Source organism: Protopterus annectens, chromosome 4.part0 (assembly GCF_019279795.1).
Source record: "Protopterus annectens isolate FY-2018-M chromosome 4.part0, PAN1.0, whole genome shotgun sequence".
Taxonomy (NCBI): Eukaryota; Metazoa; Chordata; order Ceratodontiformes; family Protopteridae; genus Protopterus; species Protopterus annectens.
This window is the reverse complement of record NC_056733.1, coordinates 1,915,950,917-1,915,964,983: the sequence shown is the minus strand read 5'-3', so window position 1 is coordinate 1,915,964,983 and position 14,067 is coordinate 1,915,950,917. Positions and strand designations below refer to the sequence as shown.

Sequence of the window (14,067 nt, the reverse complement as noted above, 5' to 3'; positions counted from 1 at the left end):
GAGTGTCAGAGCTCCAAGCCCTTTCCATCAAGCCCCCCTTACGTGGTCTTCCATACTGACAGAGTATCTCTCAGGACTAATCCATCCTTTCTGCCCAAAGTATGTTCTGAGGTTAACATTAATCAAGTCATTGAGTTGCCTGTTTTCTTCCCTAATCATACCAACAAATTGGAATATATGTTGCATAAACTCGATGTTTATAGACAACTTAGATTTTATTTGGACAGAACCAAAGACATTAGGAAATCAGATCAGCCCTTTGTGTCCTTTTCTGAGACCAGGAAAGGTAAACCAGTTGCTAAAACAACCCTGTGTAAGTGGCTGTCGGATTGCATCACCTATACATATGCTTGTCATGACATGCCCTTGTCTAGTAAGGTAAAGGCTCATTCAACCAGAGCAGTTTCTACCTTGTCAGCCTTTCAAGCCAAATTGCCTTTGGATAACATCTGTGCAGCAGCCACCTGGTCTAAACCTCACACTTTTATAACTCAATACAAAGTGGATAAGGCCTCCAGGGACAGGGCTTCATTTGGTTCTATGGTTCTGAAGCGTGTACTTCCGTGAGCCACCCAAGATCAGGGTGCTAGGGACGCTGCCCATCAGTGATGAATGAACGGTGAGATTGAACAACTTCACATAAAGAAGTTATGTACTCAACATAACGTTCCATATGAGTTGTTCCATCTCGCCTTCATTCTCACGTCCCTCCCTCCTTCCCCTTCCTGGCTGACAGTTGACCTGCAGGCTGTCTTCATCCTGGTTTTTCAATGTGTATTCATTCCTAGGCAGAGTAATTATTGTACTGTTATATGGTACGCAGCAAACAAGATCTGAGGTAATTCCAGTGGTGCATTGTGGGATAAGGGGTGGGGTATTGAGCTACTGGAGAACTTTGAGCTTGCTAGTCGGCTGTGTCAGAGCAGAGGATCAGTGATGAATGAAGGTGAGATGGAACAACTCACATGGAATGTTATGATGAGTACATAACTTCTTTTTTACTGTGTATGTATTTGTCATCCTCCCAATGTGCACGTTCCTCACTGGTGTTAGTGGTGAGGATTGAGGCTCCTTGATTACTGGGCCGGTGCAGGGGCGTCACTGAAAACATCAGCATACTCTGAGAAAATGGCCTCAGAAAATTAGAACTGGGAAATGCACTTATGTGATGGACTTCTTTGGCAAAAGAATGCAGAGTCATTCTTAAACTGTCCTTGAGACCCAGTAAAGATTGCACTGGTCTTTTTGACTACATAGAATAAGTTGTAACAGTTCCCAGCCAAATAACATGAAAGCGTCACTGAACCCTTGGTTTGAATTTCTTCACCTCCATAAGCAACAAGTCTCACACTAGTCACATTGAGTTGTTCGTTAGTTCTCACTTTAGCAAAGGTGTTTGCTGATTTAACATTACACTTTGAACCAGTGTCTAGTTTGAGCTCTGTGGATTTTCCATTAATCCAGACAGTACAAAACACTTTGCTTCCTGTCAATAAATTCACTGCATCAATTCTTTCACCAAGCACTGATACACCATTTACATAGAAAGCTGACTAACTGCTTGGGCACTGCTTGATCAACTTGCATTTTTGTGCGACCTTTCTTTACAACTGTGTGAGGCTTACTTGATTTGCTTTGTTTGTATAACTTGAGCACTAATCCAGGCATTCTTTAAAGTATTCAGTTGTATGTATTACTGCTTGGCAGTAACTTGATTAAAGTGTAGCTATCATTCTAAGTCTTTTGGATTAAGCACTTGGGCTTCAGACCAGTTGTTTTACATTAGGAAGGTTTGTGGCCTGCACTGTGGTGGCAGGACAGGTAGCTTACATCCTTCTAAGTTGGGAACTGCTGATTGAGGGCTCAGTGTCTGTTATTCTAAAAGTGTATTAATTCTGGTTTAAGTACTTGGGCTTCAGGCCAGTTATTTTACATTAAGAGGGTTCGTGGTCTGCACTCTTGTGGGAGGAGAGGCTGGACTCTGCCCTTCTGAGTTGGGAATTTCTGGTTAAAGGCTTATAGCGCCTGCATATTTGAACTGCTTCTTACTGAAATTGGTACACCTTGTTTGCTGTAGCATAGACTAGATCCAGGCCTGCTGAATCTAGCTTTGTTTGTATAACTTGAGCACTAATCCAGGCATTCTTTAAAGTATTCAATTGTATTTATTACTGCTTGGTAGTAACTTGATTAAAGTGTAGCTATCATTATAAGTCTTTTGGATTAAGCACTTGGGCTTCAGACCAGTTGTTTTACATTAGGAAGGTTTGTGGCCTGCACTGTGGTGGGCAGGACAGGTAGCTTACATCCTTCTAAGTTGGGAACTGCTGATTGAGGGCTCAGTGTCTGTTATTCTAAAAGTGTATTAATTCTGGTTTAAGCACTTGGGCTTCAGGCCAGTTATTTTACATTAAGAGGGTTCATGGTATGCACTCTTGTGGGAGGAGAGGCTGGACTCTGCCCTTCTGAGCTGGGAATTTCTGGTTAAAGGCTTATAGTGCCTGCATATTTGAACTGCTTCTTACTGAAATTGGTACACCTTGTTTGCTGTAGCATAGACTAGATCCAGGCCTGCTGAATCTAGCTTTGTTTCTATAACTTGAGCACTAATCCAGGCATTCTTTAAAGTATTCAGTTGTATTTATTACTGCTTGGTAGTAACTTGATTAAAGTGTAGCTATCATTCTAAGTCTTTTGGATTAAGCACTTGGGCTTCAGATGCCCTGCACTGTGGTGGCAGGACAGGTAGCTTACATCCTTCTAAGTTGGGAACTGCTGATTGAGGGCTCAGTGTCTATTATTCTAAAAATGTATTAGTTCTGGTTTAAGCACTTGGGCTTCAGGCCAGTTATTTTACATTAAGAAGGTTCGTGGTCTGCACTCTTGTGGGAGGAGAGGCTGGACTCTGCCCTTCTGAGCTGGGAATTTCTGGTTAAAGGCTTATAGTGCCTGCATATTTGAACTGTTTCTTACTGAAATTGGTACACCTTGTTTGCTGTAGCATAGACTTGATCCAGGCCTGCTGAATCTAGCTTTGTTTGTATGCTTGTTGTTTGTTTGCTTGTTATTTCCCTGAAACGCTAATTCCACCTAAAACACGGCTTTTCAGCGCTTCTGTGGATCCCTAGTGATATCTGCATTGCTTACTGTACTTATTTCCTTGTTTCACTTGAAAGTTACTGTTTGTCATTTTTGCATTTAAGTTACCTGTAATACATTGTATTTAAGTTACCTGGCACTTGCTCACTAAAGCAATTATATAAGTCAGCACTAAAAAATTAAAAGCACTACACCCTCACAAACTCCCCTTGAGTACCTTGTTCCCCATTGGCCCTTTTTTCAGTTATAAAGGAATTCCCAATACTATTCTAGCATGTCCAAAGGTCAGTTGTCAATCTCCTGTCCGGTCCAGCTGGTGAATCTGGGAATCTTGAGGCAATGTTACAACTGCCTCATGTACACAGACAGCCCTCTCCTCCTCCCAACAAATTCCAACATGTGAGAGATGCAACCATATAGCCAAACTGGAGGCTAAGCTCTCTCAACTCAGTACTTGCGTAACCAGTCAGGAGGAGAAAGAAACCACACTCACTACAATTCCAGTCTCATATAGACCTACCACGACAGCAAACCAAACACATAAACACACAAAAACATACTCAGAGGCTCTAAATAAAAATCTGCCTAAGCAGCAGAGACCTCCAAAGCAGGCACCCAAGCAACCGCTACCCCAAAACAAAACACTTGCAACACATAGCTCACAAAGCCAGTGTGCCGAACAGTCACAGCCCTTAAGGCTAAACAACACATCTGATACACTTGTAATAGGTGACTCTATCGTCAGGCACACTGACGTCCTGCTCACCAGGCTGAACAAGGAGAAGGTCACGGTGAGCTGCCTGTCGGGCGCTAGGATCCGCCACATAACACAAGCACTCAGGTCACTCCAAGGCAAGTACAAATATGACTCAAGTCATTGTCCATACTGGTGAGAATGACCTGAGATGTACCTCCCTGGACTACATGAAAAGAGACATAGAGGAGCTCTTTGAGCATGTAGCCCAGCCTGGTATGACCCTGACCTTGAGTAGCATCTTACCCTCACCAAGAATGATGCCACAATATGAAGACAAGATGATCAATTTCAACAATTGGCTTAAGTATTGGTGTCATTCAAAGGGGATCCAATGCCTGTCAGCCTGGGATGACATGCTCGACAAGCCACGATGCTTTGCTAGGGACGGCTTGCACCTATCACCCCTGGGCTTTCGGATATTGGCAAAGGCTCTTGCTACCCCCATAGTGCCTTTTTTAGGCAAGGCTCAAAAGACAAACCCACCTCCATAGGTATCACAAGGAATAAGAAACTAAGAGTAGTGCTACTCAACGCCAGAAGTCTAAACCTCAAGATGCATGCACTCGAAACTCTCCTTAGCATGGAGAACATCGATATCTGTGCAGTAACAGAAACCTGGTTCAAGGCTCCCGAGAGCACCCCAGCACTACCAGGTTATACCTCATACCATGCTTTTCGGCCCCAAAACTTGGACCGAACCACAAAAGGAGGGGGAGTATCAATATTCGTCAGAGATACCCACACCTCCAGGTTGGTGGCACAGCACGAAGCATCAGAGACTATCCATGTGCAACTAACAGTGGGTAAAACTGCCTTCCAGTTTATAGCCTGCTACAGACCACCCTCCCAAACCCAGGAACCCCACTCGGCCTTCCTGAGAACACTGGAAAATATGAAGGTCTCTCCAAACACCATTATATTGGGTGACTTCAACTACCCAAACATAGACTGGGAGCATTACTCTAGCTCCAACACCCTAGCCCAAAGGTTCCTAGAATTTATAAACTCAAATACTATGGAACAACTTGTATGAAGGTCTCTCCAAACACCATTATATTGGGCGACTTGAACTACCCAAACATAGACTGGGAGCATTACTCTTGCTCCAACACCCTAGCCCAAAGGTTCCTAGAATTTATAAACTCAAATGCTATGGAACAACTTGTTACCACTCCCACAAGAGGGGAAAACATACTGGACCTGATCATCACCAACATGGGGACTCTCTGCTCCAGACCAGAAGTGTATCCCTCACTGGTAAGATCAGACCATAAACTAATCTCACTGGATATTCACATCCCGACTCCACCCCCTGCCCAGAAAACCACAGGGAAAAACTTCTCTAAAGCAAATTTCACACTCCTCAAAACCGAGGTGGAATCCTTCAAAGCCCCCGGGCCTGTGGAAAGTACGGCCCAGACAGCAGAATCCTTTATAAACGCATTCTATGAACACCTTCAGGAACGCATGGATCATGCAATCCCAAATAAAACCAAGACCCAATCCTCCAAAGGCAGACGTCCTGTCTGGTCGACCCCAGCCATAAACAAACTATACAATAGAAGGAGGAAGCTACTACATGATAGAGCAAAATCCCAAAAAGGGAAGGCATCTCTGATCATTATTAGCAAAAAACTACAGGCACTCATAAAATCGTCTAAGCCCAGCTTCAAGAGAAAAATTGCACAGGACACTAAGGATAATCACAAGGCTTTCTTTAGTTATGTTAGGATCCTGGGTGGAAATTCCCAGATATGCTCAGAATTAGTCCAAAATGACAAAAAATACACCAAACCCACAGACATTGCCAACATCCTAGCTGACAGGTTCAACGCAAACTCCCCCCCCCCCCACCAAAAGGGCAAATATCTATCCCAGCAGAGTGCTGCCCCCCTGACATCTCAGATGCTCAGGTAAGAGCCGCCTTCTCCAAAGTAAAAAACACGGCATCAGTGGGACCAGACAGTGTCCCGGGCTGCGTCCTACATGAACTCCAAGAAGAGCTAAACCCAAACATAAAACTACTGTTCAGTCTCAGCCTTACTACAGGTTATGTACCCAAAGAGTGGCGTACAGCAACAGTGGTCCCTCTCCACAAAGGTGGTGCCTCAACGGATCCTGGAAACTATCGCCCCATAAGCCTGACTAGCTTGGTCTGCAAAGCTATTGAAAGGATCATCATGGAACTCATAAATAAAGATATCGGGGACCTACAGACACTGGATCCTACTCAGTTCAGCTTTGTTAAGGGCAGATCCTGCCTCTTAAACCTGGTCGATTTCTTTGAAACAGTCACCAAGGCCATTGACGAGGGGAAGGTGGTCCACACAGCCTACCTGGACCTCGCAAAAGCCTTCGATACAATACCCCACCCGGGCATTATAGATAAGTTCGCCAGCTTAAATATAAACCCCTATGTCACTAGATAGGTTGCAAACTGGCTCAAGGACAGAACCCACATGGTTAGAATTGCTGGAGCCATGTCAGACTCCAAACCAGTTACAAGTGGCGTCCCACAAGGCTCAGTCCAGGGACCTCTCTTGTTCGGTATATATTTCTCAGAGGTACAGGCCAACACGGAAGGACTGTGGCTGACCAAGTTCACAGATGACTGCAAACTAGGCGCCATAACTGACTCTCCAGCCGACACAAGCATCCTCCAAAAGGGCCTCATAGAAACAGACAACTGGTGCCAGAGCCATGGCCTTAAGCTAAATGCCAAAAAGTGTATAGTCATCCCCTTTGGCAAAAACAAAGTGCCCACAAATTACCACATAGGTGGTAATCCATTAAGTACGGAAGAAGTATTTAGGGACCTGCGGACCCAAGTTGATAGCAAACTCTCATTTGACAACCACGTGGCCAAAGTGGTTAGAAAAACATTTTATATAGCCCACCTAATTGTGAAGGGATTCACATCTAGATCAGGGGAGGTCGTCGTGCCTCTTTACTCATCCCTCATCAGGCCCATAATTGAGTACAATGCCCCTTTTGGGATGTACCTTACCAGACACCTGCAGCAACTGGAAAGACCCCAAAAGTACCTCACCAAGAGGGTCAAAGGGCTCAAACAGATGCCATATGCTGCCCGGTTAAAGAAACTCCAGCTCTACTCAGTGGCATACCGCCTGCTCAGAGGCAATCTGTGCCTGATGTATAAAGCCATGTCCAACCCGGAATTAGTGGACATGCTGCACCTCAGAAAATCCAAATCCCATCGAGCTACGCGCTCGAAAGTCTTGAACCTCAGCACTGAAATAAATAGGACATGCTGGAGGGACAGATTCATAACCCAGAGGCTCCCTTCACTCTGGAATAAAATCCCAGTCCAGGTTAGGCAGAGTCCATCATTGACTCTCTTCAAGAGGAATCTTGATGAGTGGATGGGGGATCGTAGGTTTACCCTGGTATCACTTCTGTGTCACTGTTAGACAGAGGCACAGTATACTAACCTCGAAAAAGGGCATAGCAAAATTAATTTAAAATGGGTGCCGAAAGGCAAACACACTCTGGTTAGGCTTATAAATACCCTAGGGCAGATAGCCTAGTATGAACCAATGAACCTAAAACTATTGGAAATGGTTCTATTTTTTACACTTGTGACATTGCTGACCAAGTGCCAAGCACTACTCTGTTTTAGTCTCCTGGTTTCCATCACAATTGCGACAGTTAGCAATAAAGCTAGACTTGGATTTTGCTGATTCATGCTTGAACTGCACTGAGCTTGAACGCACTCTTTTCTTAGAACTTTCTGGAAAGCCATGTGCCTATCCTGGAAACCTTGTAGCTGCCACATGCTTGGGCCTGCTTTTGTTTGACACATGTTGGATATTATCTACAGTTGCTCTCGAGCCAACTGATACCATGCTGTTGTCACTCGCAAGCATACTTATGTGTTTTTCTGTCACCTCATGGATTTGACAAATCTCTATGGCGTTGCTCAACGTTAAATCACTGTCATGAAGTAAAAGCTTTCTCATAGCAGCACTAGTAGTACCACACACAAGCCTGTCCTTTATCAGCTCATCTTTTAAGTCATCAAACTGGCACGTTTTAGCTCTGCTTCTCAAGTCATTTATATAAGCTGCAAATGTTTCCCCTGGTTTCTGATCTCTTGTGTAAAACAAATGCCTCCCTAATGTAATATTCGTTTGGGGGTTACACATTTCTCTGAACTTGCGCTTCAAGCACTCTGGGTCTTCCCTTGATTCAGCCTGTATAACAATATGTAGATTTTCGCCTTCTCCTTCATATACTGCAGGTGTGTACACAAATGAACACTCTCTTTCTATGGCCTTTGACACACCTAGGTTTAGCAAAATGAATACCCTGGTGTGTGCATCTTTATCTGCATAAGCTGCTTGTATAAAAATAGCTCAAATATTCTCCAGTTCTCTGCAATATTCTGATCAAATGCAAGTAGGAGTTTTCGGAAACCATCTGCCATATTAACACATACCAGTGAAGGGTTTTGAAAATAAGCACAAACATGCACACATATGCATATATGCCAGAAACTTAGCCAGTGTTTGAAACTTTGCCCAATGCCTTTGCACTTCTGAATTTATACCTTTTGGGCATTTCAAAATTATGCTAATGGGCAAACTCATAGTACCTTCCAACAACTGGATTTTGCAAAATAAACTTCTCGGGCACTTTATACTTTTGCAATATCGTTTGAAAGGCTAAAATGCTAAAGTCATTTATCATCACTTTGCTAAAGTCTTTTATCATTGTTTTAGGAGACATTTTAACAACTTTACAAGGTGACTGAATAACTCTCTGGCACTGTAATTCTCCTGTAATGTCATCTTTTGCATGACATCACTTCTTAGTGTAAGAAACATATCAGAATAACTGCACAATGCGAATAAATTGAACATCTCTTGCCCAAAACTCAGTAATACTTCGAAGTAATTGCACTTTGTGGATAACTGCATACAGCACACTGAAATGTCCCCAAAATGACAGTACCTTGCTAGGCAACTCTTTACAGTACAAGAACACCTCCGTAATGATGGCACTTTGTGAATAGACACACCCACCACAAGAAACTTTTCAAAATGGCTATACTTTGACTGTTTTTCATGAAATAGTTGCATTTTACATACAGCAATTCTTTGAAATACATGCACAGTAATAAGCACACTTTGTAAGCACTTTTACACACTTTGAGATACTTCAAATAACTTTAGTTATGCCTTTGATATAATACGAAGTCGTAGTTATGCCAAAACGCATCCAGTCGCCTTGCTTTATTTTTTTTGCTTAATGTGCCCTTATTATATTTGTTTTGCTCATTTAAGTCCTTTTCATACCCAATGTGCTTTTCTTGTGCTCGTTTTACTCTAAACATCCCCATTTTTGCCTTAAACACACTCATTTTGCTCTAAACATGCTTGTTTTTGCTTTACTGTTAATCATTTCATCAAATACCTTTATTTTAAACATTTCCTTGGTTAACAAACTTTTCTTGCTTTCTGCTTGTTCAGTAATGCGGTTTGTGCCCTTGTAATGCCCCTTTTTGTCTTTTGTATCAAATAAACCGTTTGTGCTGCTTTTCATTACCGTTGATTCTTTTCTGGCTCTGTTTGTGCTCTTTTCTCTCAGTTTTACCCTCACTGTCATCTCTGCACCTCATGGCTCTGAATATTATTCTCTTTGATCCCAGTTTTGACACTGTGTCGTTCTCCTATCTAGGACACAATAGAAGAGTCTTTGTGGGTTCTGTTCTATGCATCACTATAGAAGTTTACTGACTTTAGCTTAAGTAAATTATATACAAGCTAACAAGTGCGATCTTGCATGCTCTCCCTGGCTGCTCTTTCAAATTGGCACTAGAGATTGCATGTGTCTGGACTTTATATGTGCACGTATAGCCTTGCTTCTTAAAGATATAGCACACACATCACTTGTAGTCTGATCTTCTGATCTACAGATGTGGCTGGTGCTGGCTATTACCTGAAGCAGTAGTGCGCACTTAAGTGTACATTCTTAATGCCAGTCATTCTCTGTAGGGTGTATGGTGCCAGTATTGCAGATTTAAGGACCTTACGATCACATATTAAAAGGTGGCAGCAATGCACGATCACATATTAAAAGGTGGCAGCAATGCAGATGATGAGTCCATAATCCCTAACTGTCACATATTAAACTGATGGCAATGATGGTTGTTAGTAGCTGTTTGTCACAGCTGTAACTAACAGCTGTGTTCCTTTGATTCAATAACCATAGCACCATGAAGTCTGCCAGTCTATTGTCAAGGCATGGCCTACTAAGGAAACTACATTGTAATAAAACATAACTGAAAGATTTATCCTAAATAATTATCAGAATGTAGATGAATTTGTTATTAGGATGCTAAACCTTGTTGAAGGGAAGTTAAAAAAACAGTCCAGCTATATACTTTGTGTGCTGTAGGGTGAAGACATGTTAACTTTTGCTTTATGTTTAGTCATTCTAGTGTTTTAAGTGTATTAACTCGTGTTTTTCAAGCTGTTGTGTCATAAAATATGTGAGACTTACGTTTCATGACATGGTCTGAGAAGAAAGGTGAAAGTAAATAAAGTGAGTAGACTGTGGAGTTGTGGATTTTGAGTGGGAAGGAAACCAGTATGGTGAGTTTATAGAAGGGGATAAGAAACATGAATCCAAAATGGTAGTTACCATGAATGTACACACTGATGCTAAAGAGGACTTAAAGGACAATTATGAGTTTTTATTGAGTTGCAGTTTGTGAAAAAAAAGCTGGTGAACTTGGAGGATAGGGCCTTTAGAAAGAACGTTTGAATTGTTGGATTTTCTGTTATTAGAATCCTGAAAATAGGAGAAGGTCAAAACAGCTTATCTTATGTGCAGGGCAAGCTGCTAAGCTGGACTGAGTTGACTATCAGATGTATAAAGGTCAAGCAGGCACATAGACTTGTATATTCCAGGTACAATGGTGAATGTAAAACAACCATGGCATGTTTAGTAAGTTGATATAAATGCACTGCCAGCAAGGTAAAATTTTTAACATTTTTGACAGGAGAATGATTCTTGGTAATGTCTGTACCTATCAAGCTAAGAAGCAGACATCTCAGTTTCAGGTAATTCTTACTGAGTGACGCTTGCGAAAACTTAACTGTCGTCTGTTTACTCAGCAATGTTTTGAGCGTTATTTCCTACTGACTTTAAAAAGCTCACTGTTGTGAAGAGGCAGCTCAAGCTGTATTAGAGGGTAATCCCGAGGATAATAAGGTGGACTGAAAAGGTGGTGCAGTGGTCAGAAATGATGAAGGGTCTAAGAGACGAAAGAGTATCAATTTGAACAAGCTGCACCAGTTTAAATACTCCATTCAAGAGGCAAATTTGTAGACATTTAGAGCATGTCTGTTGTAGTAGTACAAGGTAGCTTGTAGTATGTATAACTGCACTGGATGAAATACCCTGAACTGAACTTTTACATAATTTCTATTTTATGGAGACTAGTTGTGACCATTAATATATCTGTATGTATTATGTACTGTAACTATAGGTAATATGGTTTTGCGTGATTTATTGCTTGGAGAACTACTGTGTAAACTGTATTGTATTAGTAGTTGATGCACTGGATGATGGGGAAGGTTTGCTGATTCATACATACTCATGTTTATTGTGCTAGGTCTCAAATTTGTTGGAAGACATTAAAGATGACTGTAGACATGTATAACATTTTAACAAGTAAGAAACAGTTGTGGAAGTGACAGCTGGGTCAAACACACTGCAAAACCTAACAAGCATTTATGCCTTTGGATAACTTTTACAGTTAAAGATTTGTAATGCTAGGCAGATTTAATTTTTTTTTTTTTTGTATTTTTGCTGTATTTTTTTTATTTTTTTAAATCAGTTTACAATTGAAGCTGTTTTGTTTTATGATGTACATAGTTTTGGGTGTAAACCTAATAAAGCCCTTAAGTTGGGCAAAATATTCAGAAGCTAATTTTTCATTTTGTACAGCTGGAAAGTACAAAATTGTTTTTCATTCGGCAGTGGGTTATTTTTATGTGTAAATTATTTATGAGTATTTCAGGAGGGTTCAGAGTAATGCGGTATGTAGTGGAAGAGGGAATGAGTTTAGTAACATGGAATCTGAATGGTTTGTTGAATGTGATTAAGAAGAATAGAGCATTTACTTGTTTAAGAAAACTTGAAACTAGATTAGCTGCATTACAGGAAACATCTTTGGAGGATCAGGAGCATGACCTGCATTAATTAAAGGATAATGATCGTGGAGCGACAGCATGTTCCTTTGGAGGGACCAAGAAATAAAGAGCGATGTTAATTTCAAGAATTTACCCACTCGTAGCTGTGGATGCATTGGCAAAAGTGAGCGATTGCCACACTGGAGTAAACGTTAATTGGGAACAACCCTGGTGATCATAAACTGTGTGTATATTCTACCAGGAACTAAGCAGACTGAATTTAGAAGGGTGATGGAAGAAGGTTGTGCGTTAATTGAATGTTTTATGGATATATAAATACCCTAATGCTTGAACAAACAGTGGAGTCTTCCTAACAGATATTTTTCTGAAAACTAAGACTCCTTCATGATACTGACAAATTTGGATATGTTAAGGAGAAATACCTAGACACTGTTATTAGGGTGAAAACAGGAGCATCAGTAAGGAGTCCTGCATCGTAAATGTTTTGAAATTGAAGGATAGTGATACAGTGAGTAGAAGATAAGTTAGACAAACTGCAGCTTAAACATATAAAAGGAAAGGAGACATTTCATGCAGTGATAGAAGAGATGAAACTGGATGTGGAGCATTTCCTGGGTAGAAAGTATGAGTTTTATGTATCAGCCAATGAAGGATAAATATTTTTATAACTATGCCTAGTATCAACAAAATATGTAAGCAGTTAGAATAAGGCAGCATGGAACAGAAAAGGTTATAGCCAGTATGAAAAATGGAACAGTTTTACATTTCAGAAGAGAATAGGTTCAAAGATGGAGAATTATTGGTTTGCTTTGGATCAGAGCATACAAATAATTCATTCTGTCTTACTTTTGTTACTTATAATGTGTTTCAGACGTTTCTAGCTTAGATGTGTGAGGATTTTAAAAAATAGCTAAGAATGTGATGCAAGAGAGTATTTTAGATTGTATTGAAGAGCAGTTACTCCTGTGATTCATGCAACATTTCAAACACTAGCTTTATCTGCTTTCAGAGTATGTATGTTGACAACTCTGTTAAAGTCCAACTGTTATCTATAAAATTAGCTTTAAAGGGATCAAAACCACAGTTATGTTGTTACTGTTTATCGTTTTAATATTATTTGTAATCTGTGAGCTAGATACTGAAGACCTTGATTCCTTAGTTGTGGTCTCAGTATTTAAACTTATTTTCATTCTGTATTATATGTTTTAAAATGTGTATTCATATGTACTGGTTCCCCACCAAAGAAAAACTACAGTATAATTAATTGATGCATATCAGCAAACCACCAGTTTTGTTTATCCTTCAGCTTTTCCCGGTAAGGGGTCGCCACAGTGGAACTCCGGTCCGCTAATGATTTGCAGTAGACTTTTACGAAACGCTGAGGTGCCAGCTCGACGCCCAACCTTCAACGAAGGCACACCCATTTACACATGCATGTCTTTCGAACACTACCCAACCACGGGGAGGACATGCAGACTCCACAAAGAAGGCACTCCCAAGCCCAGCCGAGAATCGAACGGGAGAACCTCTTGCTGTGAGGTAACAACGCTACTGCCGTACCACCGTGGCACTAGTTTTGTAAGCAAGCACAGTGTAATATGTGTATATTTCATGCTTGATAACAGATGGAGGACAGCTTTGCGTATTGTGCATATGTCAGTGCAGCAGTAGGTGTAGATATTGTTATAAAGGAGATGAGTACACAATGTATACATGTGTAACAGGAGTGGAATAGTGGATTTGGTGGTGGCTTAGTGGCATGTAGAATAGATGCTTAAATGTAATTTAGCTATTTGTTTTAATCATTGACAAGACCATATAAGCTGTTCTGTTTGTGTCTCTCTCTTTTTTGTTAGGAAGCTTGCAGCTTTTGACACGTGGAGCTCCTTAGCTGTCCATGTAGCTATGGATAACACTGTGGTCAAAGAAGAAATTAGTAAGTTACCTAATTACAACTTTATTATTTGCATGAACACAAATGAGAAATTAGTAGAGAATTAACCAGTAAGTAAGTAAATAATGGTTGGT

At 41.0% G+C, this 14,067-nt stretch overlaps 1 protein-coding gene across 1 annotated transcript in view; it reads left to right on the top strand.

The window, feature by feature from the left end:
- Positions 1–14,067, top strand: part of ATG4B (autophagy related 4B cysteine peptidase) — a 1,090,283-nt gene that overhangs the window by 601,240 nt on the left and 474,976 nt on the right. Inside the window, exon 7 of the mRNA XM_044069567.1 lies at positions 13,896–13,975. Within this exon, the coding sequence (XP_043925502.1) occupies positions 13,896–13,975 (80 nt within the window). The remainder of the gene's footprint in view (positions 1–13,895; positions 13,976–14,067) is intronic.